General features: G+C 51.8%; 9 protein-coding genes across 9 annotated transcripts; 5 read left to right on the forward strand and 4 right to left on the reverse strand.

The window, feature by feature from the left end:
- Nucleotides 1-637: 637 nt before the first annotated feature.
- BKA78DRAFT_379153 (uncharacterized protein) lies at nt 638-4,393 on the reverse strand (the record flags this gene model as incomplete). The annotated part of the gene is made up of 3 exons (XM_066892933.1): nt 4,064-4,393; nt 3,565-3,942; nt 638-3,506 (listed from the first exon to the last, which is right to left on the reverse strand). The coding sequence occupies exons 1-3, from the start codon at nt 4,384-4,386 to the stop codon at nt 638-640; spliced, it is 3,570 nt and encodes a 1,189-aa protein (XP_066745687.1). The 5' UTR covers nt 4,387-4,393.
- An 872-nt stretch (nt 4,394-5,265) lies between these two features.
- BKA78DRAFT_294871 (XRCC4-like factor-domain-containing protein) lies at nt 5,266-7,077 on the reverse strand (the record flags this gene model as incomplete). Its single annotated transcript, XM_066886412.1, has 2 exons — nt 5,266-6,138; nt 6,193-7,077. The coding sequence occupies 2 exons, from the start codon at nt 7,075-7,077 to the stop codon at nt 5,266-5,268; spliced, it is 1,758 nt and encodes a 585-aa protein (XP_066745688.1).
- Nucleotides 7,078-7,283: 206 nt separating this feature from the next.
- Nucleotides 7,284-9,426, forward strand: BKA78DRAFT_121421 (mid region of cactin-domain-containing protein). The gene is made up of 5 exons (XM_066882438.1): nt 7,284-7,732; nt 7,781-8,248; nt 8,298-8,912; nt 8,970-9,002; nt 9,057-9,426. Exons 1-5 carry the CDS (start codon nt 7,337-7,339, stop codon nt 9,072-9,074), a joined length of 1,530 nt encoding a protein of 509 aa, XP_066745689.1. The 5' UTR covers nt 7,284-7,336; the 3' UTR covers nt 9,075-9,426.
- BKA78DRAFT_121416 (uncharacterized protein) lies at nt 9,110-10,094 on the forward strand. The gene has a single exon (XM_066882437.1). The coding sequence runs from the start codon at nt 9,267-9,269 to the stop codon at nt 9,906-9,908; it is 642 nt and encodes a 213-aa protein (XP_066745690.1). The 5' UTR covers nt 9,110-9,266; the 3' UTR covers nt 9,909-10,094.
- Nucleotides 10,095-10,388: 294 nt separating this feature from the next.
- On the forward strand, nt 10,389-11,830 carry BKA78DRAFT_352144 (uncharacterized protein; the record flags this gene model as incomplete). The annotated part of the gene is made up of 2 exons (XM_066891298.1): nt 10,389-11,069; nt 11,117-11,830. The coding sequence occupies 2 exons, from the start codon at nt 10,389-10,391 to the stop codon at nt 11,828-11,830; spliced, it is 1,395 nt and encodes a 464-aa protein (XP_066745691.1).
- A 758-nt stretch (nt 11,831-12,588) lies between these two features.
- BKA78DRAFT_312143 (uncharacterized protein) lies at nt 12,589-13,212 on the forward strand. The gene has a single exon (XM_066888278.1). The coding sequence runs from the start codon at nt 12,634-12,636 to the stop codon at nt 13,087-13,089; it is 456 nt and encodes a 151-aa protein (XP_066745692.1). The 5' UTR covers nt 12,589-12,633; the 3' UTR covers nt 13,090-13,212.
- A 7,154-nt stretch (nt 13,213-20,366) lies between these two features.
- On the forward strand, nt 20,367-22,190 carry BKA78DRAFT_121467 (Exopolygalacturonase X). The gene is made up of 3 exons (XM_066882439.1): nt 20,367-20,838; nt 21,106-21,662; nt 21,736-22,190. The coding sequence occupies exons 1-3, from the start codon at nt 20,505-20,507 to the stop codon at nt 22,171-22,173; spliced, it is 1,329 nt and encodes a 442-aa protein (XP_066745693.1). The 5' UTR covers nt 20,367-20,504; the 3' UTR covers nt 22,174-22,190.
- Nucleotides 22,191-23,162: 972 nt separating this feature from the next.
- On the reverse strand, nt 23,163-23,534 carry BKA78DRAFT_249644 (40S ribosomal protein eS21; the record flags this gene model as incomplete). The annotated part of the gene is made up of 2 exons (XM_066884493.1): nt 23,163-23,391; nt 23,503-23,534. The coding sequence occupies 2 exons, from the start codon at nt 23,532-23,534 to the stop codon at nt 23,163-23,165; spliced, it is 261 nt and encodes an 86-aa protein (XP_066745694.1).
- Nucleotides 23,535-23,762: 228 nt separating this feature from the next.
- Nucleotides 23,763-25,806, reverse strand: BKA78DRAFT_312151 (uncharacterized protein). Its single transcript, XM_066888279.1, has one exon. It carries the CDS (start codon nt 25,764-25,766, stop codon nt 23,943-23,945), a length of 1,824 nt encoding a protein of 607 aa, XP_066745695.1. The 5' UTR covers nt 25,767-25,806; the 3' UTR covers nt 23,763-23,942.
- Nucleotides 25,807-26,408: the final 602 nt, after the last annotated feature.

Below are 26,408 nucleotides of genomic sequence, written 5' to 3' on the forward strand. Positions count from 1 at the left end.
GTGCTCCGCTATGCGGCCCTTCCGTGCTCCGCTATCCGTCCCGTCCATTCCTCTGCCTCCCGTTCCGTTTGCCGTGGCATTCATCTGTTCACGCCATACCGCATGGTCGTGGCAGGCGTTTATTCGTGCCGATTAAATGGCAACATGGCAACCCGAGTATCGACAAGTGACTGCTGATTTTTTCTTTCTCCATTAGCATCGCTCGCAGCGTCAGCTCAGGTGGGTCGTTCAATCCGTCAAATGTCCGACGACGTGTTTGGGTGTTCGAGAAATGCGCAAAGGAGACGGACGACAGCCCGATGGAAAGGTCAAAGTATCCATGTCCACGTCCATGTCAATGTCGAAGCAAACAGGAGGAGCAGGAGGAAAAAGAGAAAACAAGACTTGCAGCACCAACTAAAAAGCAATCGTATCCTATCCCATCCACTCCTGCTGTACACAACCGCAACCGCCTCCTCAACCCTCATCGCATCCATAGCATGCATTCCACCGCACCACAATAGCAATCCCACTCACTCCCTCACGCCCCCATCTCCCATCCCTCATACCACCCTACCATACGTAGCAAAATACCCAACTGCACGCTCATGTCCGATGACACTGACACCCTTTGCCCAAAATACTTCTTTCTCGCCCCCTACGCCTTCTGATCCGGCAAACACTCCGGACACACAGCGACGGGACAGTGCGGGAGCACCTCGTACGCCTCGGCAACGCGCACACTGCCACACGGGCCGAGGGCGCTCCAATCGACCTGCTGTCTCTGCTGCGTCATCCTCTGCCTGTCTCCCCTGCCAGCAGACCAAGTCTTGCTGCCACCATTCACAACACCCTCAACACCAGCTCCACCATTACCGCCACGCAGATGCGATCCCCGCCAGAGATTGTTGGGCGACGGCGAAGGCCCCAACATCTTTGCGCGCAAGTCCCCAAACGACTCGAAGCGCAGCGGGCCGCCGCCGACGCTGCGCCAGCCGCCGGCGCACGCGTAAAACGGGCGGGGCGTGGCAGGCGAGCACGAGCGGTGGTGGCGGAGCGAGGGCGAGGGAAACCGATGGTCGGCCCACTTCGACGAGGGCAGAGTGGCGGTGGTAGTGGTTGAAGAGGTGGTAGCGCCGCCGTTGGAGTGACGCGACGCCGTCGTGTTGTTGGTCAGGAGGGGCGACGAGGGCGGGGCTCGCGCGTACGTGTGGTTGATGTTGATTGTGCTGTTGTTGGCGGCGCCGTGGTGGTGGTTGGTCTCGTCCGCATGGTACGTCGTCAGGTTGAAGACGGACGGACGCATGCTCTCCCACCGGAAGGCGTAGGGGCCCGTCGGCGCCGCTGTCGTTGCTCCCGCACCCGCTACCGTGCTGTCCTCGAGCGCTGCTGCGCTGCTGCCGGGCGTCGTGTACCCGCTGGACGGAGGCAGACGAGGGGTCGAGGCGCGCGTGCTGCTGCCCGTGGCCGAGTGCTGCGGTGAAGCGGTGCCGTCCTTGCCAGGGTTGGTGGCGCCAGCGCTGCTGGCAGTGGTAGCTGTACTCACCACTCGGCTACCCTGCTTCTTATTGGCCATATTCTTGCCCTTGAGAGGCTTCTTCTTGTCCTTGACCTTTTCCTTGGTCTTCTTGCCCGTTGAGGTTGGGGCTTCGTCCTTGTCCCGCTTCTCCGCCGCTGGAGGGTCTGGCGACTTTGTGTTCCCACTGGTTGCCGTCACCTGCGCGCTGCTGCCGGGTTTAAAGACGGGAGCATGAATGGCATTGACCCATGTGGGATTGGACCACGAGGGAGGAAGCTGCGGCCGCGGGAAGCTGGTGCCTGGATTTGGTGTAATGACAAAGGGGCCCGACGTCTGATGAGTCTGAGCCAGCGATTTGGGGACAAACTCTTTGGCCTGTGCATTGAGCGACACTGCTGTCATCTTTGCCTGCGACTGCTGCTCTTGTAGTAGCCTTGAGGCTGCCTCACGCTGTTGCTCTTGTAACAATCTTTGGGCTTCCTCGCGTTGTCGCTCCTGTAACAACCTTGAGGCTTCCTCGCGCTGCGGCTCGCTCTTAAGCTCACGGAGAAGCTCGACCGCCTCCTTCGACATCTTGGCCACATCGGGGCCCACGCGCATGATCCGAGGGTCTGCATGCACCACACGCGGAGCGGACATGATGCGCCGATGCTGCACCTTCGCTGTTGAAGGCGCCACTGTGCGACCAAGGTCCTGAGCATAGTGCGTCGACCAGTGCGTGCCCTGGCTGGGCGAGACAATGTCGTCTGGCTCCTTAGGCGTCACAACCGCGTCGGTACCGGCATTTGAAGTTACACGAAGGTGAGGGACCAAAGACCTCTCGTCGGGGCCTGAAGATCTTTCGCGAGGGAAGATGTGCTGTTGAGTCGTATTCAAAGGCGGTGTTGCGCCGGGGTATGTGCCTAGCCTTGTTCTGGAAGCCGATGCACGAGGCTTCTCCGCTTCGACGGCATCGATGAGGATGACGGTAGACTCCTCGGAAGTGGCGCTGCTGTCAGATACCATTCTCCTTTTGATATCTCCCAGGGCAGTCTCAGCCTTGTCAATCGCTTCGTCCGACCTCATCATCTCGGTTCGGGCCGTGCCAACGTTGATGAAATCATCGGACCGCGGCCCGCTTCCAGTATGCAGCGAAATGTCTTCAATGTGCTGAACAGTGGGAGATGGACGACGTTGCTCAGTATTTGTAGGCATTTGTGCAAGGCTTTGGTGTCCTTGGTCGGCACGAGTGTCTAGTTGTGGCGGCTGTGCTTGCGAGTGTTCATGGTGCTCGATGGCTGCATTTAGTTCCGAGTGAGTGCTAAGAAGACTTTCTTGGTTTCGGAATTTGTTGCATAGGCGCGGAATGCGTGAGTGAGGGGCAGAAGCTGGTGTCGAAGTATGATCATCGATAGAATAGCCATAGTACGTCTGGATGGAGAGTGGCGATTGTTTGGCAGCTGCCGTGCTGGTTGGTATGCCGCCCGGGGAAGAAGGACCATCAATGGAGTCTTTGGTCGTCTTTCGGCCTTTGCCTTTGAGAAGCTCGCAACTCGACTTTTCCTTCACCTCTCTCTCCTTTGCACGACGAGCAGTCTCAAGCCTGAACGGCACCACCTTTGTCGGGGACTTTGTGGAAGATTTGGTCGGGCTTTTTGTAGGAGACGCACTCGACGTGGACTTGGTTGGAGACGAAGGAGTCTTGCTCGAAGTTGCAGCGGTCCTTAATGCAGGAACAGATTTACGCCTCATCGCGTCGCTGGAGATTCCCGTTGGAACGTTTCCGAGCCACTCTGAGGGTAGTGTCTTTCTCGTGTTCTGCGGGATGCCGCTGAGACCCGTGGTCGTGAGAGGTGGCAGCTTCTTGCCTCTCAAGGCCGGGGCAGTGTTTTTCCCAGGAGGCGCCATGCTTGTTTCGGTAAAACTGCCGTCAAAGTCTTCTGGTTGAAATGATGACAAGGATGTAGCGGATGCTGTGCCAAAGTCCGAGTCGGCAACGGTGTTGCCAGAGGTGGAACCGTGAGTCGGCCTGCCACAAGTCAGTCCAGAGTCCATGAGGCTCACTGCATACATCTAGAAGGACCTACTGAACTGCACTGGTAAGCCTTGCGACCTGCGCCCAAGATGCTACGGAGCCTGATCGACTGTTGGGCTCAGAGAAAAGCGATGCTGAAGATAGTCCGGGTGAGGCCCTCAAGGACAGATCTGGAAAGTCGGCCGGCGAACGCAGGTTGAGATCGAACGCGCATGCCTCGATAGCTTCTCCTGGAAGGCTCGACTTGAGCGTGCCACGGCCGCGAGGAGCCACGCTCCCACTCAATGAGTTGGTATTCTCCGAGAAGCGCCTTCCGCCAGCGGATCCAACGCCGTGATCTACCTGCCCCCGACCTGCTGGTTTGGGCGGCGGCGGCATCAAATCATCCGAACGTCCAATTGCGGCAAGATTGGTTGCTGATTTTGTTTTCCTAGTAGACATGAGTGTGTCGCTCGCTCGAAGTGGGGCTGCTTGGACCGCGATGCTCATCTTTGCGCGGTGACTCAAGATGCCAGAATCGCGACGTCTTGGGCTTTCATTGTGAAACGTACCTGTGTGCTGCTGCTGAGCGGGCGATGGACGCGTACGTCTGTCGTGGAGGTGGAGTGGGTCCTTGTTGCGCATCTGGTTGAGGATTTGCCTCAGCAGTGCCTTTGTTCTGTGGATCCTGGCGTGATGGGCACTCAGTGAGGTGAGGCGATGGATCAGATTCAGCGTTCACCGGGTGGTCGTGAGCATCCTCGCCGCCTTCAGCGCAACCGCCTTCGGGCGCAGTTGGTAATGAAGCCGCGTTGTATGCGTCGTCGCAATATTCGTAGAGAGTGAGTTTGGCGTGGCAGCAGCCAGAGTAATACATGTACCTGTAGCGGCACATTATGTTGGCAAGAGAATGTAGAATGTTGCCGAAAGAGATGACTGGATGGAGTTGAAAGGTCGTGGATGCGCAGCGTGTCGGGGAGACTTGGGGTAGAACAGCACCCGCGATCACTCCCAGACGCGGCGGCGTTTCTCCCTTCTGCCATTCAGTAAGAGACTGTTTGTTTACTTTTGATTTTTGCTTCCGGTAAGTTGGCTTTGACTTACCAGACCAACCAGGCGACTTCAGACCAGACTTCGAAACCAAAGGCGCCGATTATTTTGTGCGAGCTGACAGGTGATTGTTGGCTGCGAAAAGCCCAACAGCGCAAGCAACCAACAATTCATCCATCCCAACAGACGTTGAAGTTACAAGCACACCTAATTGGTGGTCCTACAAACGAGAAACCATTCGCAGATGTGGGGAACGTCAAACGCGAAAACTAGCGACGTTTGAACAATGACCATCCGCGCACTTTGACAATGAGCTCTCAGGCACCAAAACAAGCGACATTTTCCCTCTGCGCAAGCATTCCAATCACCAGTCTAATTGGCACTGTCTGCAAAGCAGCTAGCCATACTCAAGCACAGTGGGTGTCAAAAGATCAAATCTAGGTGCATAGCCGCCGGACAGCTGCATCCTTTAGAGGAGGATCGACGCTACCCATCTTCTGAATACGGAGAACGATGATGCTCTGTGCCCAGCTTCATGAACAAGAAGAATACTCCATACTCGCCTTCCTTCTGACTTAAGTACTATGGAGCTGCCCAAAATTCACTGTGCAAGCTCAACGGGCTTTTAGTTCTGACGATATCAAGCTGTCGGCCCGTGGAGAGACTGGCAGCAGCCATGAATGACTGGAAAGGGATTTGTAAGTCATGAAGGGTGACTCGGGCGCTAAAACTTCCTCTTCTTCTTGGCTGGTTGCGATTTGGATTCCAATGCGCGCTTCAGCTCTTCGCGCTTGCGATTGGCCCTCTGCTCTTCCGATTCTTGTGGGATATCAACAGACGGTGTCGTTCGTTTGCGGCATGGAGGCGAACCTTTGCTTGCGTTCGCGACCGACTTTACCGCCTCTGAGGTTGGGCTTCCTTGCTCACGCTCACTCCCGGTGCCACGGTTTGTCGTCGGTGCACCATCGATCTCGGGAGAATTTTTCGACGCGATATCCGGCCTTGGTACTAAACTCTCTCTACCTGTTGCAGGCTTCCTGCCTCCACCAAGTCTTCCCAGCCCTCTCTTGGGCAGTGGTTTCGGTGGTTCGGTTACAGGATTCTCTTCTTTGATAGCTTTCGACTCTTTTGGCTCGTCTGCATCAGCCTCGCTCTCCGTCTCTGTCCCTGGATCTGCGGTGTGGTTCTGAGGCTCTGATTGGTTCCCTTGTGACGACGGGTCAGCGGACGAAGTCTTCTTGGGCCCTCCCAACCTTCCAAGCTTCTTTGGGCCGTGTAGTGCCGACACGTCCTCGGACTGTGATGGTACGGAAAGGGTTTGGGATGACGGTGGAGTCTTTCTGGAACCCCCAAGTTTCCCCAGTTTCCGTGGGCTGGATTGGCTTGCCCTTGATTCCGGTTGAGAGGCGACCAGTGATGGCTGGGTATCCTGGCGGCTTTGCGAGGCCTTTTTTGGCGGAGCGTCAAGGTCGTCGTCATCGGTAGTCTCATCCTCCGCACTATCACCAGCAGTTGCAGTACCACCAGGCGAAGAATGTGTGGAAATCTGGCCAACATCAGGCCTGGATTTACGCAGCCGTGGGGGAGTCGCTTGTCTCTACATGACCAGTGTGAGTGATGTAAACGAGTGGACATTAGTGATTCAGCAAACCTCAAACATATCCTCGTCCTGCGTTCCTTGAGTTGCCAGGGAACATTTCGCAGCGGTGGTGCCGTTCGTTGACCCAGTGGCTTGGCTCTTCGAGACCTCCCCTCTGGCTCCTCCAAATTCCGTTGGCAACCGTGCGAGCCAGTCTTGTTCGTTGCTCGTTTCGCCACTCGCAGTGGCACACACGCTGCCAATTTCAGACATAACGAGAGCGTAGTCAGTCGATGATGTGGGCTTGCGAGTGCTTCGCCATTTCTCCGCATCAAAAGCACCGACACCATGAACTTGGCGTGCGATCTGCTGTCGTGTCGTTGAATGTTTCGATCCTCGTGTGCCAGCGATTCCAGGAAATACACTTGACAGGTCGAATCCTGTGCCTTCGAGCTTGTCGAGCAACTTCGTTATGACATGGTCCTTCGCACTCAGATGACCAACAAGATCCTCAATCTGCGAATGCTGCTCTTGGGCCATGGTTATTAAGGGCAAAGTTAAATGTCTCTTCATAGACACAACAGGAGAAGGGGCAAAGCGCATGTCCCATTTCAAATCCTCGAGTGGGGCTGGTAACGGTGTGGTAAGGCGAAAATGTAAGGCGAGGTCTGGACCAGGATGCGCCACCTGTATTGATGTATCTTTAAGACCATGAATGGCATTTTTTATCTTTTCCAGAAGGAGCTGGAGCTGATCAGAGTCTTCAGTAGGATCAATGCTTGTGTCGAGCTCCAGCGCTCTGCGTAGGATCTGCTTTCTATCAAGAGTCTCTTCCCAGATGTTGCAGAGGTCAGTTATTAAGACTGTGTAGCTGCTGGAGGTGAACTGAGATTTGGCGAATAAGCGAACGCTGGCGTCCAAGGACGAAGGCTTCAGAGCAACCCAAGGAACATCCATGTCTGCTGGTCGTGTCGCATGGATGGAGTTGGACGTCCTGGTCGTTGGAACTGGTGGTTGGAGACGAGTGAAACGAGTCGCGGAATCGGTGCCTGTTTGGTGGTCTGTGCGAGACGCCGTCTCACCGCCTTTGATGATTAGCGGCAGAATGGGTCCGTGCGGCTCTTGCCGCGTCCAGGGCTGGCGATGTCATTCTACAACGCCAACGACTCCCAGCTCTCCTCCTTCACTCACGACCCTTCCCGCACCCAAATTAAAAATGAGCTCCAACAACCAACCTCCCTGGCGCTCACGGCCCCCGACGGGCGCGAATCGCAATCCCAATCCTACCATCCCCCGAAAGCGCGCAGCAGACACTCAAGAGGAAGCCTGGGTGGCAGACGAGGACCGATTCGTCCTCCAGCAAGCCAAGAGAAAGGCCGCCATTCGCGTCAAGAATGGTCGCGCAAAGCCCATCGACTGGCTCGCAGTCACCCTTCGCGTCATCGATGGCACCAACGACCCCAACGAAGACGAAGACGAGAACGATCTGGAAATTGTGGATCCAGAGGGAATCCTTGAGTCACTTGACGCTGGCCAGATTGAGGAGCTGGAGAAGGATATCGACACATACCTCGCTCTGGAGACGGATAGGAAAAATAGAGAATTCTGGAATGTAAGTGCAGAGCTTGTTGATTCATCACAGCTTGCTGACGTGCCACAGACCCTAAAAGTCATTTGCAAGGACAAACGCCAAAAAGCCAAATCAGGCGGCAGAGAAGCTCGTGGTGTCAGCTCCGTGTCTGCTGATGTCGATCGACTCCTTGGCCCAAAGTCCCTCGAGGAGCTCGAAACTTTGGAGAAACAAATTCGGAAGAAACTCGACTCGGACGAATCGATCGATGTGGACTACTGGGAGCACTTGTTGAGGAGTCTGTTGGTGTGGAAAGCAAAGGCAAGATTGAGGCTACTATCACAGACCATTGTTGATAGCCGCTTGCAAAATCTGCGAAAGCAACAAGAGCAGGAAGCCACCAACGTCCGTGAGAAGCTCATGGTGCTTTTGGGGCAAAGGGGAACCTCTAATGCTCCAACTTATTCCTCCTCCTTTGACCCAGACCCGTTGCTGAAGTTACGGCCGGAAGATAAGCACCTGGAATGCAAAGAAGAGAAGCCTTTCTTGGAGTCAATCGTAAGTACCATTGCCGCTCATTCGTTGATCCGATGACTAATGAACGCAGGACGAGGCTCGTCGCAAGGTCCTAAAGCTGGGCTATGTACCAATCAAGCAAGCAGGGAGCACCTCCGTCGCTCCAAGTAAAATCGCGGACAGCACACTGTCTTCTGGTACGTCGCGGTTCGCAGCACGAAACGATGACTTCTCTCAAGCTACGACGGCTCTTTATGAGCGCGAAGTTGCCAGGGGCGTCAATGAAGACGAGGAAATCTTCGCCGGCGAGGAAGAAGTTGTGACTGCCAACAAGTCTCAATGGATGGATAAGCATCGGCCACGCAAGCCCAGGTACTTCAACCGCGTCCAGATGGGCTACGAGTGGAACAAGTACAATCAGACCCACTATGACCACGACAACCCGCCACCCAAGGTCGTCCAAGGTTACAAGTTCAACATCTTCTACCCTGATTTGATAGACAAGAGCAAAGCGCCGACCTATCGGATCGAGCGGGAGAACGGACGGAAGCGTGGCCAGTCATTTGCACCCGCAGGAGAGGAGGACACTTGCCTGATACGTTTCATGGCAGGTCCGCCCTATGAGGACATCGCCTTTAGAATTGTGGATAAGGAATGGGATTACAGTGCAAAGCGGGAGCGTGGCTTCAAGAGTAGTTTCGACAAGGTAAGCAAGGCGTCCGAGACTCATGAGGGATGGCCATGAGCTGATTTGCTCTCTTAGGGAATCCTACAACTCCACTTCCAGTTCAAGAAGGTAAGAGGCCAATCATCAACCTTTCAACGCGAAGAAGATGCTGACTGGTGCCAGATCTACTACCGGAAGTAACCTGGAGAGCGAATCCTGCGAGGCGGGAAACGGCCTCGCCGGCCGTTGCTGTCAGAGCCTACAGGAGGCTGTCTCCCCGTGGGCTTATTTGTGCCATGTGCCGCAACGGATGTCAACGCGGAGCGGCAAGCCCAGCGTGGATCCGTCCCGATCGCTGGTTCGTACGCGAATCAATCTCTCGCATGTTTGGGAATGGGCACACAACCACTAGCTCCTCTACATCAAGTAGCTTTCTCAAACAGCAGACACTCCGTACAAGCCCTTTTCACGCTCCTGGAATGGCTGCTTTTCGTCTGGTGTCCATACAATCACGTCAATCCAAGCAGTTGGGCTATCCAAGCCACGAACGACAACAATAGCAACTTTTTGAGCACACAGCCTCAAACTTCTCTCAGAATTAAGTGTATCACGGGACAGCTTTGTACTACTGTGCACGTTGGACCAACCCAATCAGGTGCGAACTCCACGCTTGCGAGCACGTGTCCCAGTTGTCATGATTCTCTCACGACGAGCGAGGCGAAGCGGAAGGTACCAAACCCTTGTTGGGAGCGGGTCTTTTTTCCTTTCTGTGTGAGGTTATCACAAATCTTCGTCGTGGTACTGACGTGCGTGGATGGGCGCCGTTGGGCTGCAGGGTCTACGAAGTCTTCTAGAAAGAAAGATGGACCCCCGACGGGCAGCGACTTATCCCAGTCGGCGGGCCTATGTGGAAGCAAGGCTCGGTGCGACACTGCAGCTACCCGCCTGCCAAAGGCAGAAGACATTTTGAAAGTCTTCGCTTGGACAATGGAGTTTTGGTACGACGGCTATCAGCAGAAACCCCGGGTACATTGAGCCAATGGGTTTGTTCCTGTGGCCTTTGCCGGTCTGGTGGTAGTCTCGGCCTACCAGATGTACCAGTGCTTTGCAGATTCAGGCAGACAAAGACAATTGTTCGACAACGGGTGCGGGAGTGTTTGTTCTGCATAAGGTCTTTGCTCATCGCGCTGGCAACCGCATCGGATGGCGGCTCCCGCAGACGCTGCGTGGAATGCCCGCATATATGGTACGTCAGTTGAACGGTCCCACGAAAGTCACCCTACATAACCTTTTGACCGGCGATACAAGCACAGTGGGACGGACACCACTTGGTATTTGCGAACACCCTACTTGAGTCTTCTCCCAACCTCTCCAACCTTCGCAACCCTCAGTCCATTCACAAAGGCAATGACTGCCTTGGAGCCCGTCCAAGCACGAACGGAAGAATTTCATAGACGTGATACACCTGGAGAACCCTTCTTTTCGCCTCTTGTTTCCCAGACTTCAGCGCCAGCCATGACCTCGTCAGCCTTGCTTGCCTCCGAACCAGAACAGTCCACGTTTCCGAAGCAAGATGTGGGAGACGGCCTCTCATCCATCAGCGACATTTCCGAGACGCCAGACTGGTGCATGGCTTACAACCCATCGAGTCATTCTCAGGATTACTCCAACTACACCGCCGCTTGCCACTCGGATTCATTTGGGTCGTCATCCGCGATCAGCTTTGGAGAGAATCGGGATGTTGGCTCGGCGCATTCGCCCGTCTCCGGATCAGGCCTTTACAGCAGCTTGGGCTTTTCCGCTGGACCGGATCCAAACATCCCGCGGTCCATATCTTCTTCGGCATGGTTGGATGTCAACTTTCCGCCAGGCTACCAGCCTCCCAACTTGTCCGAACCAAATCCTCTCATGACGCCCATGACTCCTCTTGGACCAGGTCTTGGTTACTGGCCACCGGTCCCGCATGGCCTGGATACCTTTGACGATGAACCCAGACGCCTTCAGTCAGGCGGGCAAGAAGACCCCAAGGGAGAGCCGTACGCGAAGCTCATTTACCGGTGTCTCATGGAGGCCAGAGACCATCAGATGGTCCTTCGCGACATTTACGACTGGTTCAAGAAGAACACCAACAAGGCTGCCGACAAGCGGACCAAAGGATGGCAAAACAGCATTCGCCACAACTTGTCCATGAATGGGGTGAGTCCACTCGCGCTTCAGCCTTCTAACAATACTGACGAAAGCAGGCTTTCCAAAAAGTCGAACTCGCATCTGGAGGCGACCAGAAGAAGGGCAACATGTGGCGTCTCACCCCCGAGGCCATACGCGATGGAGTTAAAAGCACCACTCGGTATCGCTTGAACAACAAGTCGCATCGGTCAAAAACCTCCAGTTCAGACTCATCGTCACAACGCGCCGACGCAGGCAAGAAAGGCGGCCTTGCAGCACGGCACAGCAGGCAGCTTCGCTTCTCCGAAGTCGACGACTGCACCCAGTACATGCAGGACCTGAACATGGGGACGACGCGGTCCCTGTCCAACATTCCCGGCATGACTCCTGACTTGATCAACTGCGGCCCGGAGCAACGGCAATGGTTCGACGTCGCATATCCATTTCGGGAGCCAGGAACAACGGGATCGCAACCTCGCAACTTTGCGATGCGGCAGCCGCTCAGCCCTTCGCCGATGGACCCATTTCCTCCTGGCTTTCAACACGAACAGCCTTACTACGCTGCCCACCCCAGCTTCTCATACGTACACCAAACATCAAACCCAGCGCAGGACATGTTTTCGGCCGCCAACGGCAACGAGTATGGATACGACATGATGGCCGACTCACCGGAGTGCGTCAGCGCTGCATCTGACATTTCGGAGCCTCAGACACCGATCCCAGCGGGTCCTGAGATGCAAGAGACCGCCTCTCATCGCTTCTTCGATGCAGGACCGGGTGCGACTTGTTGAGGGTCGACTTGAGCGATGGTGGAGTGGAGCAGGAGAGAGGGCATGATTCCTTGCGGTTGTGGAGAAGAGATGGCGTGTGATGCTGGTTCGGAGATCTTTTTTCTTGCAGCCGCGCTTACCCGCACTCCCATAGCGCGCCACCCCCTGCTTTGCGTCTTCTTCATTCGTCACGGAGGAGCCTGGTTTCTTGCTGTGCCGTTCTCTTCACGTCCTGCCCACCCTTGTGGTCTGTTCAATCTGGGAATCACTACTGTATGTGAGGGTTATCTTGTCGTCCTTTGCACATACCCACAAATTCCACAATGCGATCGCGAATCGCCTACGATCCTTGCTTCAACCTAGTCTGCTGAGCGCTACTTTTGCCTTTATGGTATCCGCTGTCTCTAAAGCTCATGGATTTTTCGCGCCTGCTGTCGGTCTTTCTGATGTTGTGTCACTTCGTGCTGTCTGTCGTGTTGGCCGCCTTGATGACTCGTACCTTTTTCGTTGCTGCTATGTATGCCCACCCCGGAAAAAGGTTAGCCGCATCGCATAGCTAACTGGAACGAGACCGTGCTGTGCATGTGTTGAGAATTCCTGTTCGACTGGAGCGAGGAGCGTTGATGCGGATCATCCCGGGAAGGTCTTTCAGAGCAGCGTAGTAGTTTTGACAATCTTCAGCGTCCTTGTCTTTTTGCACGTCTCGGTTCCTCTCGTCCGCGTCTTCGCATTAGCCTCAGCTTCTTCAAGAAAGTATCTTCGCGTCAGATCTCGTCGTCAGCCCGTCGCTCGTAACCAACACGATCTTGCCTCCCTGTCTCTTCATGCGTTTTGCCTTCGTCGTCCACCTTGCCCGATCTGCCACGGTCCGAGTACCCCAGACAGTCTCTTACCCTTGCTGCATTGTCAATACGGAAAACCGCAGAGATCCAGCCCGGCCGGGGGTGGGACGTGGATCTCGAAGAAGGGTGCCCCTGGAGAAAGTCGATCTTGCCACGAATGGCGGCACAGGAGGATTCGAAGCTGAGGCTGGGCGACTATTTATATTGACGGCTAGAAGCAGAAGTAACGTCCTCCCTAACTTCCGATCCCAGTCTTTGTGGTCTTTGAGGTTTCTGCGAGGGATGAGCGTTGCTTTCGGGCGCTTCCGAGTCTTTGGTAGCTTTTCTGTCGGTAGGGCGGTTGGGTGTGACAAGTCTACCGGGAGTTTCGCTCCGATACCCGATTCAGGGGAAGTGGCAGGCAGGCGCATGGAGGTCTCGAGCGCGATACGGAGTTGAAAGTAGTAGTTTCCTATGTCCGGGGCGCGAATTTTGTGCATAGGCGACATGGCAAATCGTTCAGCAGAGTCTTTCGATGTACTGATATGCTTGAAACCTTATTTCCGATATCTTTGTATCAATGACAACGCGTCATTCAGGAGAATCCAGGGTGCTGTGACCATGGAAGTGTCACGGAGGTGCAAGTTCTGTACAATTCAACTGCGGAAGCACCACTGGTGTTCCGCGCCAAAAGCAATCCGGGATGGTTGTATTGGCTGAGCTGTCCCAAATCTCAATCTTCGAAGTTTTGTGGAGTCCAATTGCAGCGCAAGCACTGTCACATCAGCAGAACATTGGAGATTTGAGCTTCCAGGAAATGTGTTTTCAGCATCAAGAAATGCCACCAATGGTCCGCGCGCGTGGAGCCGCGCGTGTAAGGGGCCTCCCAAGCTTCGAACGCGATACATTGGAATCAAGGCAGCGGTGAGAGCAGAAGAAAAGTATTCTGGATGTGGCGCGCGGGAAGATGCTCCGGAGGAGGCGAGCGGTCACATCCAATGCGCGATCCCGTCTCATCTGCCTTGCGTTGAGAGCATGACGCAGATATCAGGTACCTTAAGTCTTGGCTCGAAGGCTGGCTCACGTTGATTGAGGCTCAGTTGAGGCTCTGAAACTTTCGGGGAGCACGCGATATCCCGAGCGCCAGTAATTCCAGGCTAGCGGATGCAGTGTGTGTTGTTCCGTAGATCATCACAACAGCTTCAGATTCTGAGAAGCGAAGCCACTCGAAGCCGCTGCAGCGAGAGACAAAGATGTGGCTCTTCCAAAGGCAATTATAATGCTAAGAGCATCAATCGTGTAGAATTTCAAAGCCAAAGAAGGCAAGAGTGTGCTCCGTAGACAGTGGCGTGTCGAGCACAGGGCGCAGGGGAGTCGGCAGTCGACAGTGCGGCGGCGTAGGGCTGGAAAGGTCCATCATGCGCCGTCCAAGGCCAAAGCATCTACATGCGAAGCGCCTGCGTGAGAATCCATCCTTGACACGGATATAGTCCTCCAGTATATCCCCTGGACTCGAAGACAGAATGTCGACCGGATGATATCCAGGGCCTCAACGTAAGGGAGAGTGACACATCGCAGCCTGCTCGGCACACCGCTCGAGAACTCCAATCCTAGTATTTCATCGTGAGACTTGAGTACAGAGTCTCTGGTTAGGCGCGCTCTTCGTGAATGAGGAGATGTAGTCTGCCGTCCAAATGTGCTGCAAGCAAAGTCTCGGAAGCTGACCTTGCATCTGACGAAAGTGCACCAAATCGTCAGATCGCTCGCCGAGACCGAGATGCCCGAGTTTCTGGGTCACAGACACAAAAAGGGCCATGATGACCTCAAGGGTGGTCTGAGCCCCCCCTTGACCACCACCCCGACTTCGACGTCCAAATGAACTAATTGGACGCCTAATTCAAGTAATTAAGTAGACAACCGGTGGCTGGTTAATATATTACTTGATTTGGATGTCTAATCCAATACTAGATCCAGCTTACTAACTAGGTAGGGCCTAAAAAGGGGGGTAATTTAGCTACTAGTTCAGGTATCCACTAACTCGCACAATAATTATATTACTACATCACCTTAATTATATCTATTATAACTCTTGTAGGTGAAGTTTATAGTGTTTAGTAGTAAGAGATATTAGAAATGTCTTTTTTTTAAGTTTCCTAATTTTGTAGGAAATTGAAGTTAGTATAATATATAGCTATATACTCCTATACTTATATAAGGTATTTTTTAGTATAAATAATGGGTTTCTAAGTAAAAAAGTATATCTCTAAGTATTATTAGACTCTTTTAACCCCTTGCTATAAAAAGTTAAGTTTTTTAACTATAGTCTAAACTATACTTAATATTATATCTACTAGTACCTTAGCATCCTTCTCTACTAGTACCTCTACTAGCACCTCTACTACTATATATAATCTATACTAAAATAACCCTACTATATAACCTTTACTTAACTAGAACCAGCCTACTAAACCTACTATTTTTCTATCTACTATTACTCCTCCTTAATTACCTCCTCCACCTAATAAGCACCTAGTTAATATAATTATTACTCTACCTCTAGTACCCTTTAATCTAGAGCGCACCTAAGTTACCTTTAATAAGGTATCTTATATAGCCTTTAATACCTTCTTATCTTATACTAATATTAAGGATTCCTACTACTGTTTCCCTCCTATATAGTACTAAGAGTATATAGAATACCTTAATAGAAGCAGGCGATACTACAACTAGATTAAGTATAACTAATACTAATAGGTTACTAGTAATTATAAGATTAAGGATAGGGAGCTCTTTAAGAAGGAAAATAGATAGTAGCCTAAGAGGAAGGTTATATAGATAATTAGAATCTTTAATACTATTATTACTACTTATCTTAAATCTAGCTATATTAGTATTAAGCCCTACCTTTACCTTATTTAAGGGTGTTGCTATAGTGTTACAAGAGAAGATATCTACTATTATCTTATCCTCTATTAGATTTATACTCTTTAAGAGCACTACTATTAGGCTCCTCCTCTAGTCTAACCTATTATTATAAGGTGTATCTTTAAGAGAGTTTAGATTAACCTTCTTAACTATATACGCGCCCTAGACTATATTACTAGTAATAAATATATCCTTTATATGCGCGACTATTTCTCCTACTATAGTTAATTTATTCTACTCCCTAATAAGATAGCTGCAACAACTGCTACTACTATACTCTACTAGATTTAAGCTTTTAGGCTACCTAAAAAGGTCTAGTTAGATAATAGAGATAAGTTTCTAGGTATACTTACTTGCCTCCTTAAAGATTATAGTATAAAGATTTACTATAGTCGGCCGCGATACCCCTAGTTATAGGGTATAGTTAAGTAGGGTAACTACTAGGTAAAGCATTAAATTAAAGTAATTTGTCTTAAGTATAGTTACTATAGATTTGCGCACGCTTATACTAATACTACCTTATAGATAAACATAATATAGAGTAGAGTAATTAAGATTATACTCTTTAAGATAGTATTTAGTTTTAAGCCTCCTAGTATATATATCCTAATAGCCGCTTAAGAGGATAAGGAGGTTCTAGTTAATTTCCTTAAAGATAAGGGTATACCTATAATAATAGTAGAAGTTAAGCAGGTTAACTTAACTAGTATAGATAAAGCTAGCCTATTATCTACTCTTATAGTACTACTTATATCTTCTACTCCTTCTACTCCTTCTACTATACTAGCTTCTACTATACTAACTCCTATATAAATAGTACCTATACCTATAAATAACTAGGAAGAGCTCCTACTACTAGATAATCCTTTTTAGTAGCTAATTCTATACATATACCTATAGCTAAGTAGTAGTAAGAGTAGTGCTTAAGGTAAGTATACCTATTACTACTAGTAATTAAGATGATTATAGAATTACTAAAAGTAATTAAGGTGCCTATAGAATCGCTACTAGCAATTAGCTATATAAAGAGGAGTAGTAAAGAGAAGCTATCTAAGAGGATAAGTATTAAGAGGCTCTTAAAGATAGTAAATTATCTATATTACCTACTACTTCTATTACTAAAATCCCTCCTCTATATATATATCTATATCTAGTGTTAAAGGGCAGGGCGCGCAGGCACCTAACTAACTAATAATACTAAAGGGGAGTAGTAGTTAAAGCAGCCTATAAGGCATATAGTAAAGGTAATTATAGGTAGTAAGAATAATTAATAAGAAGAAGCATCCCCTCCTAGGGGTAGCTACCTAGGGGGTCTATATACTACTTACCTATATAAGCAGGGGGTAGGCTTAGTAAGTCTAGCAGGATAGATCTACTAACATTACTACTACTAATAGCAGTAGATAGACCAAGGCTACTGCGCTTGCTAATACTAGAATATATATAGGACCACCTTCATTTCTAGTATAATTTACCTACTCCCTAGCTTAATATAAAGGAAGAGGTAGAGGAACAACTAGAAAATAATACTAAAGAGAGACTAAGCTCTTTAGGCCTTAAAAAGAGAGTCTACTTTAAGGCAGAGATTAAGTCTATAATATCTATTCAGGAGGAGCTAGATATTAAAGAAGAGGTATCTATAATAAGGTATAAATATAAGTAGGCTATTAATACTGCACGCGACTATACTAGGGCTACTCTTATTTAGTACTAGAATATTTACTACTTAGCCTATTAGTTCTATATTAGTAATATTATATTAACTAAAATTCTAAGGGATAACTGCCACAGCTCTATTAGTACCTTAATTAGTATAGTCTATAAGGTTATTAAGAATAAAGAGAAGGCTACTATATTATATAAGATTTAGACTCTATAGGGTATTATTACTAATACTCTCCTACCTTTTAAGCTTTACCTAATTATAGAATTACACTAACTAATAATTTGTGATCCTATTATAGTAAGTACTAAAATCTCTATATAAGTAGTAGCCTTTACCTCTATATAATTAATAGGAGTAATAGTAGTCTACTATAACTATAACTCTTCTAAGCACTGCTATGCTAATAATAGGTACTTATATTATAAGGTAAATAAGGCCTATATAGACGCCTACTATAGTAGAATAATTAGGAGCTATATAAACTTAGTTAAAGGTAAGCTAACTAGAATAGATATAAATAGTAAGAGGCTTCTAGCAGTATAAGTACCAACTATTATCTAGGAGATTATAGTAAATAAGAGGTATTAATTAGATTATTAGAGGTGGCCTAGTAAATATATAAGGGGTAAGAACTAAGGAGACATATAAGAGAGAAAGATTGATTTAATATAGATATACTTACTTAAGGTAAACCAACTGAGAATTTGCTTATTATCCCTGTTCAATTGTATAGTGTTATTATAAAAAATCGCGGAGAACATGACTTGCGTCCCTTTAGTTGCACGACTAATTTTAGTGAGGTAGCTGTCTAAATAAGGTCAATTAATTGGCTACTAGGTAGTGTCTGCTTACTGAGTTGAATTGGGCGTCCAATTAGTTCGAATGGAGGCCCAAATTGATGTGGTTGCTAAGGGGGGGGCTCATGGTCTGTGGCCAGCCTCTCCGTGCAGATCTTCCCTCCCAGTCGTAACCATGCAGAGCCTTTGCTTCACTACTGAAGTGCGACTATGGTATCTTCTTGCGCTTGAAGCTTGCTTTGGCGCGGAAGTCAAGCGCCGCTCTCCTGATCTCATTCATCGCGCATACGCTTGTGTGGATCCGAATTCGATGCGTAGAAGGCATTGGGTAGAATTTGATCCCTGTAATAATGTGACCTGGCATTTCTCCGCACCCTAGTCGTCACCGCCCCTTGGAATTCGTGGTCTGCCCTTCTAGATTGCCCGTCTTTATCTGATATGAGATGGTCAGTTGTGAGTCCACCGTAGGATTGATGCGTCGCATTTGGGTGCTGTCGAGGCTCTGAAGGACGTATATCGGCCGAGTAGGAAATGGCTCCGATACGAAAGTTTGACCTCGGACGGAAGCGGTAAATCCAACCCAAAATTGTGAGAACCTCACAAGCACAAATCTTGAATAGGCGCAACGATTGGGCCGAGACGACAATTCAGTGCCCTCCTTCGTATGTCTCCGTTGGCCGACCGCGTCAGGTGTCCAGTCGACACTTGAACTGTCTGGCCAATTCGATCAAGACGATTTCAAAGAAGAGACATGGCTGTCGGCGGCAGCTCCTGAGCGGGGAAGCATAGCCAAACATTTTGTGTCGAGGTGTTGAAGTTCAAGCTCAAGCTTCGCTGAAGCCTCAGTGGACGGAGTAGCGAGTCTTGGTGCAACGAGCCGTGCCCACACGCGTCGACGAAAATAAGGAACAGACGACATCGCTCCCATCGGCTGAAATTTTGAAACGATGCAGGCTTTTCTCAAGATAAGGGTGGGAGTCTCTAGTTGTCAGTTCGCCGTAACTGCAGTCGCTTGCCGCGACTTCCTCTTCGCACGAAGATCTAGAGGGAAACCACGGCTTGGTCGAGTCAGCGCAACCTAGTGGAGGCCGATCATGACGTTGGGAACCATCAGAAGTTGAGCCGTATTCACTCGCTTCTTTTAGGTGCCTCAGTCTCCCATTATCTAAATGAACGGAGCCTCTCAGCTCTCTGCACATTTTCCCGTTTCCCACTACCTCTGCACGCGACCACTTTCCGCGGCTGTACCTCATTCCGAAGAAGGAAAATCACTTGCAATGATGCTGGCAGGCGAACGACAATGCCCCGATCACCCATCATCACGAAGGGGGAAAAGAAAAAGAACCACTTACAGTGCGAAAAGACGAACTGCAGGACCGCAATCACACAATCCCATCTTGCGTTTCATGGCGCAGTATCCTGATATGCATTTCTTCCTCTTGTCTTCTATTTCTCACGGCATTTCTCTCACAAATTAGGAGTTCTTGTCGCAGCGGGCTTCCGCGCAGCTTTTTCGAGTCGACATTAATGATTCAACGACGACTTCCCAAAATGGAAGGAGCACTGGAACGCAGCGGAACACCTGCAGAGTGCTGCTCAACAACGGCTCAACAACGACTCGCCAACTCGTAAGAGGAAATTCTCGACGGTCCTATTGAGAGTGCCTAAGGCGGCAGGAAAGTCAAATAAGTCACTACTGTGCAGCTTCAGCTCTACTCGCGGAAAAGGGCTTGACAAAGTGTTCAACCAACCCACATCGACACCTCCGCTCGACGCAACATCAAGATGCATATAGAGTCAAAGAAGGAGGAATTGATCGTTGGAGAATGCCATGTAGTTGGCCTGACGAGACCCAACGGAGCTGACTGCTGAGCTAAGCAAGCAACCAGGGTAGCCATCAGGCGAAACAAGACCATCTCGGTTAACCACGTTCATCGACCCATCTCCCAGGATGCTCACAGAAGAAAACCAGGGCGCCTTTTGCAGCCAACCGACGGGCGCGGACGGAACCAGCGCAGCAGCGTAGCAGCAAACCGGACAATTCGCAACATCCGCAAGTGTACATCAACCAGCGGGCTGACGACGCCGACTTTGCGGAGCGCATGATTGTCCACCAATTGCGCCGGCGAGTTGGATCGCGGTCGACGTCCAAGATGCGGAGAAGTTGGGCTACCCCAGGTTTCGCGACGGGCGAACCCTCCCACGACTAGCCGCAAGCAGGCTAGGAGGGCGTAGGGAAACGGACGTCCATGTTCGCCCAGCACCGCGCGCCGCTCGCCTACGTCCTGGGGGGCGACTCCACCGCTGCTGCTGCAGGCAGGTGTTTGGCGGACTCGGATGCGGATAATTTGTAGGAGAATTGTGGGCCGCCTGACAGACACCATGCCCCTATATCTCGACGAGAAGGACGGCGCTGGTCTCTCGTGAATCTTCTTTCTTTCGCCGTCGTTTGTTGTTTACGATATCCTTTGCATTGGCGCTCCAGCATGTTCGGCGCCACCATTGCCTTTGCGTGGGTTTGCGGCGCTGCCACGGCCGCCGCCACCTCTGGCTCTCTCGTCCTCCCCCGCGCTGAGCTTATTCCTGAACGCCCCTCCATCTCCGTTGGGCCCATCCCTCCGTACAGGCCTCTTCCTACGTCGCCGGCGAGAAACAGGACCTGCGTCGTTTCTGCGAAGGGCAATGGAACAGACGACGGTCCCGCGATTTTGGAGGCCTTCAAGAGCTGCAATAACGGCGGCGCGGTGGTTCTGTCAGAGGACACTACTTATACCATTGGGACGGCCCTGGATTTGACTTTTCTGGAACACGTCGATTGGGGTAAGCTTATTCTTTGTGTTTCCCGTCTGCTGGTTCCTTGCATGGATGGTTTCTCTTCTCTGCGGTCACTTCCTTCCTCCAACACGTGCGCATGAGTCTACGACTGCAAGAAAAAGTAAAAGAAAGAAATGCAAAAAAACAAAATCAGTCCCTCCAGCTGCGACGCTCTCACGATTTTCCAATTCTTCATCATGTTCAAGAAAACGAAAGAAAAAATATGTCTTTAACAGGGCCCGATCACCTACTCTACTAACCACCTCACCACAGTTATCGGCGGCACGGTCCTCTTCACCAACGACACGGACTACTGGCAAGCCAGCGGCTTCAACCAAACGTTTCAAAACGCAACCACCTTCTTCCAGCTCGGCGGCACCGACGTCAACGTTTACGGCGGCGGGACGCTGGACGGGCAGGGCCAGGCCTGGTGGGACCTGTACGCCTCCGACATCTACATCCTGCGGCCCATCCTGTTCGGCACCATTGGTCTGCACGGGGGCTCCATCGCCAACCTCAACCTGCGCAACAGCCCGCAGTGGTACAACATTGTTGCGAATAGCAGCGATGTTGTGTTTAGCGGCATCAGTATTGAGGGCGCCAGTCAGAGTGAGAATGAGGCCAAGAATACGGATGGCTGGGATACGTATCGCAGCTCGAATGTCGTCATTATGGATAGTGTGATTAACAACGGCGATGACTGCGTGGCGTTCAAGCCCAACTCGACGGGAATCGTCGTGCAGGGCTTGGTTTGCAATGGCAGCCATGGCATCAGTGTGGGCAGCTTGGGGCAGTACGTTGGCGAAGTCGACATTGTGGAGGACGTCTACGTGAGTTTTCCCAACGCCTCCATTTTGCAGGCGCAACAACAAGAGATGAGACATCCAATAACAGTGTCTCCAGGTCTACAACATCTCGATGAGCAACGCGTCCGACGGGGCGCGCATCAAAGTGTGGCCCGGCAGTCCGGCCGCTCTCTCGGGCGACCTGCAAGGCGGCGGGGGCAGCGGCAGCGTCAACAACATCACGTACGACACCATAACCATCAGCGAAGTCGACTACGCGGTCGAAATCACGCAGTGCTACGGGCAAAAGAACCTGACGCTCTGCAACGAGTACCCCGCCAACCTGACCATCTCCAACATCCTGATCAAGAACTTTAGCGGCACCACGAGCGACAAGTACGACCCCTTGGTCGGCACGTTGGTCTGCTCGAGCGAGGCGGTGTGCAGCAATATCACGGTGCAGGATATTGATGTCAAGAGCCCCAGTGGCACGAATGAGTTTGAGTGTACGAATATTGATGAGACGAATTTGAAGGTCAACTGTACGTCGGGATAGAGAGGGGTAGATGGATGGCTTGTTAGTAGATCTGTCAATTGAATCTGAAACCGCACGTCCGTAGTCTGCACAGGTTGTTCTGTTCTCGACAAGGCGCTCGGTTGCCAGACGAGACTTTCATGGGGGGGGGGGGGGGGGCAAACTGTTAGACCTCCATAACGAATGCTACGGCTGCATTAGCGGCCAAGTGCGCAGGAGCGCTGGCCTACCAGCGCAAGCTCGTGGGGAAATCGAGGGTATTCCGTGCGACTATTGAGACAGGAGTCAGGCTGTGGTAGATTACTAGATATGAAGTTCTGCGAAAGCACCTTGATGGCGATCTGTAATTGCGGCAAAGTGTGTCCCCACTCGTATCTGTACTCCACGGCTGGACATCAGCGAACGCAGCTCTTGGAAGGTGAAATCAATCTCGATGCCAAGTGCTCCGCCTGAACATTCGTGAAGCTTCAGGGCTGTCGACTCAATCACCGAAGAAACACAGGAAGGAATCTCTGGAAGCACCGCCGGCCCACGTCATCGGTCGTCCAGATAAATCCAACCCCTCAATATCTCGTCTGGATCTGGCTCGGTTTGAAAGTCGTCGGAGGGCGCGGCAAGTCACAACAGGCTCAAAGCGCACGGGAGCAATCGAATGTTGGTTGGGGCTTCAGGAAGCTTTTGATTGATTTTGTGTGGAAGTTCGCCGCCTTTGGATTTCTGAGCTCGTCAATCGTCACGGCCTCGAGCAGAGCGAGAGCCGTCCTGAACTAAAAGCTTCTAGCAGCCCCATCATCGTGCAGCCACGCTCCCCCAGATCCCTTTGAGTTTCCGTTTTTGCACCGAAGAAGAAAATAAGAGCATTGCCTGTCTCCGCATGTCAGCCCAAAGCGCCAGAAATACCACTTCGCGAGCGCCTCGTACGGCGAAACGCACGAAGTCTCCCAAAATCTTGGTTTTTTTTCTCGACGTACCATTCCCCAACAATGAGACCCTCTTTTCAATTTCTGCGCTTATCGGCTGGCGCTCCACACGTTCTTGACGAAACCGTCGCGCTGCGCCAGGCGGTTGAGGGAGTCGTCGCTCTCGCCCATGGCGCGGACGAAGCCGCAGAGGGCGTAGGTCTGGTTCTCGCCGGTGTACCTGCCGTTCTCGTCGACCTTGCCAATGGAGAGCTGGACCGAGGCGTGGTCCTTGGCCTTGATGATGCGGTTGGTCGCAGAGCACTTGCGGGGGACGTAGCTGTGACGAGTGTTAGAAAAATGGCTCCTTTCAGTCGTGGGATGTTGGCCAGTTGCGGATGCTGCCGCCGGTGCTGCAGCACTCGCTCATGGCCCGGGTTTTTGCGCGTACAGGTCCACGAGCTCGCCACGTTCGTTCTCCATTTTTGCGTTTGAGGTGAGGGTCGGGAAGGGTTGGCTGAGGGTAACGGTCGGGTGTTGTCGTCGCTGGCGGGTCGTCGAGCTGCGAAAATGGCGGGCAACGTCGGCGGTGCGCAAGGCGCCTCGCTTAGGGCTATCCGCACCAAACCCAAAAGGGAAGAATACCTTAGGTAAGCAACCAAGTCGACGATGCAGGTGCACCCTTTTCAGCGTCTATATTGGAACAGAGGGTTGAAAAAGAAACTTGATAACAGATTTGGTATCGAGAGTTGTACAAAGGCCGTTACAGTTGTGGTATCCGCCAAAGCCAGCGCCAAACACTCCTTTGCTCTACTAAACCAAACCACCCATCCCAACCAGACCCGTTACCAAAACCACTCCAATGCGCCCGCCCATGTCCGATTACCGCTCTTACAATGTAGGTGTGCGCCTCAGACCTGGATGATACCTCACATACAGAGCGTCAACAAAATGTCCGTGCCTAATTCCCGGCGGCCTCTTCTCCGCAAACTCCTGCAACGCGTTTGGCAAGGTCCAGCCGAGCCGCTCAACCAAATAAGAGACGATGAAAAATCCGGTGCGATTGAAGCCGTAATGACAATGTACGCCAATGAGAGGGATGTTGGGTGCATCCTCCTCGCTCGGCACGCTTGCATTCTCCCCACGAAGTCGGTCGATAAGGGCGATGAACTGCGTCACCTCATCGACCGTGGGCGGAAGTTTGGAGACGGTGGGAAACTTGTCGTAAGTAATGCCGCCGTTCTCGAGACCCCGCGGATCATAGACGGGCGACTCGTGGCTGATGTCGACGACAGCGCGTATCTTGCCCTGCCAGTCTTGAACGAACATTTTCGGGCAATGTCGCGGATCCACCTCCCGAAGGGTCTTCATAGCGCGGAAGACGCCAGCGATGGGCTCCGACACCGGGTTGACGGCCTGCCACTTCTTGAGATTCTTGACGTCCCACTTGCCCTCTGTGGTCATGTACTGCAGCTGCCAGCCGAGGGAAAGTCGCTTGTCGACGCGTTCGGAAAGAAAACCCTGGACCAAGCCGGACAGAGTCCTTGCCGTCGACGGCGCGTAGAGCAGGGCATGCGACGCGGGAGCCGGAAGAGTGATTGTCTTTAGGCACAGTTGTCTGTTGCGTGCGGCGACTGAGGAGTCATCAAGTGCCGTAAAAGACACATTGTCTCTGTCAACGAGTGTATCGGACCCGGTAGCAAAGGTCTGCGGAGAGCCCGCAACCTCGGGCAAGTCGGCAGGCGCTGCTACAGGGCCGCTCTCCGGAGCATCAGCAATGTCCCTGCCTAATGCTGAGGCAATCTTCTTGACTTCGGTTGGAAGAGTGATCAGGTCCGCCTCGCCAGCTACGAGAAAAACGGGAACGTCGAGTCCGGCCCAAACATCAAGTCCAGGTATACCATTCAGCTTTTGGGATACTGCGGCGCTGAAGCTTGGTTTCGACCTACGCGGCATCATGCCGTAGGCGTATCTCTTCCAGACAGGAGTCTTAGTCTGCTGGTTGAAACGGATTTGGAGCTTCTTAGTCTCAGTCTCGGCACCGAGGCCAGTATACCTCAGTACACTGGTACTGTTGAGCCCTCCTCGGCGATCCCAACGACGCCAAAGATCGAAAAGGGGGTTCGGGATGCTGAGCACCGTCTCCAGTTTTTTCAAGTCTTGGTCGTTCCATGTAGTCTCGGCCATGGGACAAATGGCCACGAGCCCCTTGACATGTTCAGAGAGAATTCCCGAGTGTGGTGATGTGGACGAGGTGAGTGCACAAGCGAGCGAGCACCCCATGCTATGGGCAATGAAGATGACGCCTTGGCCAGATTCCTTGTCGCGGTGCTCTTCGACTACCACGGCAAGCAATTGGACCAGGGCCTCGGTCGAGTAAGCCTCCCAATTCTTGGGGGCAAACTTGGAGAGCCCACACCCAGGAAAGTCAATAGCCAGACATGGTCCAATGTTGACGAGGCTGGTAAGCACTGCCTGGAATTGAGCAGCGGAGCCAGCAAGTCCGTGGACAAAGACCAAAAGGGGGAGCGGGGCTGGCTTGCTGGGCAGCTTGTCGGCCTGGGGATGCGGCCGGAAAAAGGTGCGGACTTTCGGATAGGTGAATCCCGTGGCGGGGACAGTGTAAGACTTGAAGGTCGAATGCTTCTTCAGCAAGCCCGGATCAGTTGCAACGGCATCTGCCAAACCAATCAATGCATGGTCTCCATCAGACATGAACCTAGGGGACGTACCTTGACCGGCGTCGTCGTCCCTGGGACGATCGGCTAGTACTCTCCTCCCAAGGTAAATGGAACCGGGGATAACACCGCAGGCGACGGCAAGCTTCACCATTTCCAAGCGAGTCAGGGGTTGCGAAAAGTCGAGTCTGAGGAAATTGAAGAGTTTGGAGAGGAGTGAGAAAGTGTCTTCGGAAGCAGAAGACGAAGCAGAGGCATTAAGAGAGGCTGAGACGGAGCTCAGCATGGATGCGGAGGCAGAGGGGAGAGACAGCAAGAATGAGATGATGGCTTGGAAGACGCCATGGTCGCGTTGGGGACCTGCCATGACAGGAGAAAGCCAGCGCAGACGGATGGTAAAAGCCCTAGACAGCCGCTTTGGTGAGGTGTTGCAGCAGACCAGGCGAAAAATGGGCCAATGAACGACTCGCGTGCTGGCACGTCTGGATAGGAATGACTGACACGGGCGGACAGGCGTGGCACGCTGCTCTGGGATGAGGAGACGGATCACGACAGTGATTGTCAAGTGTTTCTTTTCTAAGAGTCGCTTCAGGACCACGGTCGTCGCTGTCTGGTCCAAGGCAGTCGAAACGTAAACAGGCCAGTCGCAAACAGCAGCAGCGGCCAGCCAGACAGCCCA

Source organism: Phyllosticta capitalensis (assembly GCF_038381095.1).
Source record: "Phyllosticta capitalensis strain CBS 128856 chromosome Unknown BKA78scaffold_4, whole genome shotgun sequence".
NCBI lineage: Eukaryota > Fungi > Ascomycota > Dothideomycetes > Botryosphaeriales > Phyllostictaceae > Phyllosticta > Phyllosticta capitalensis.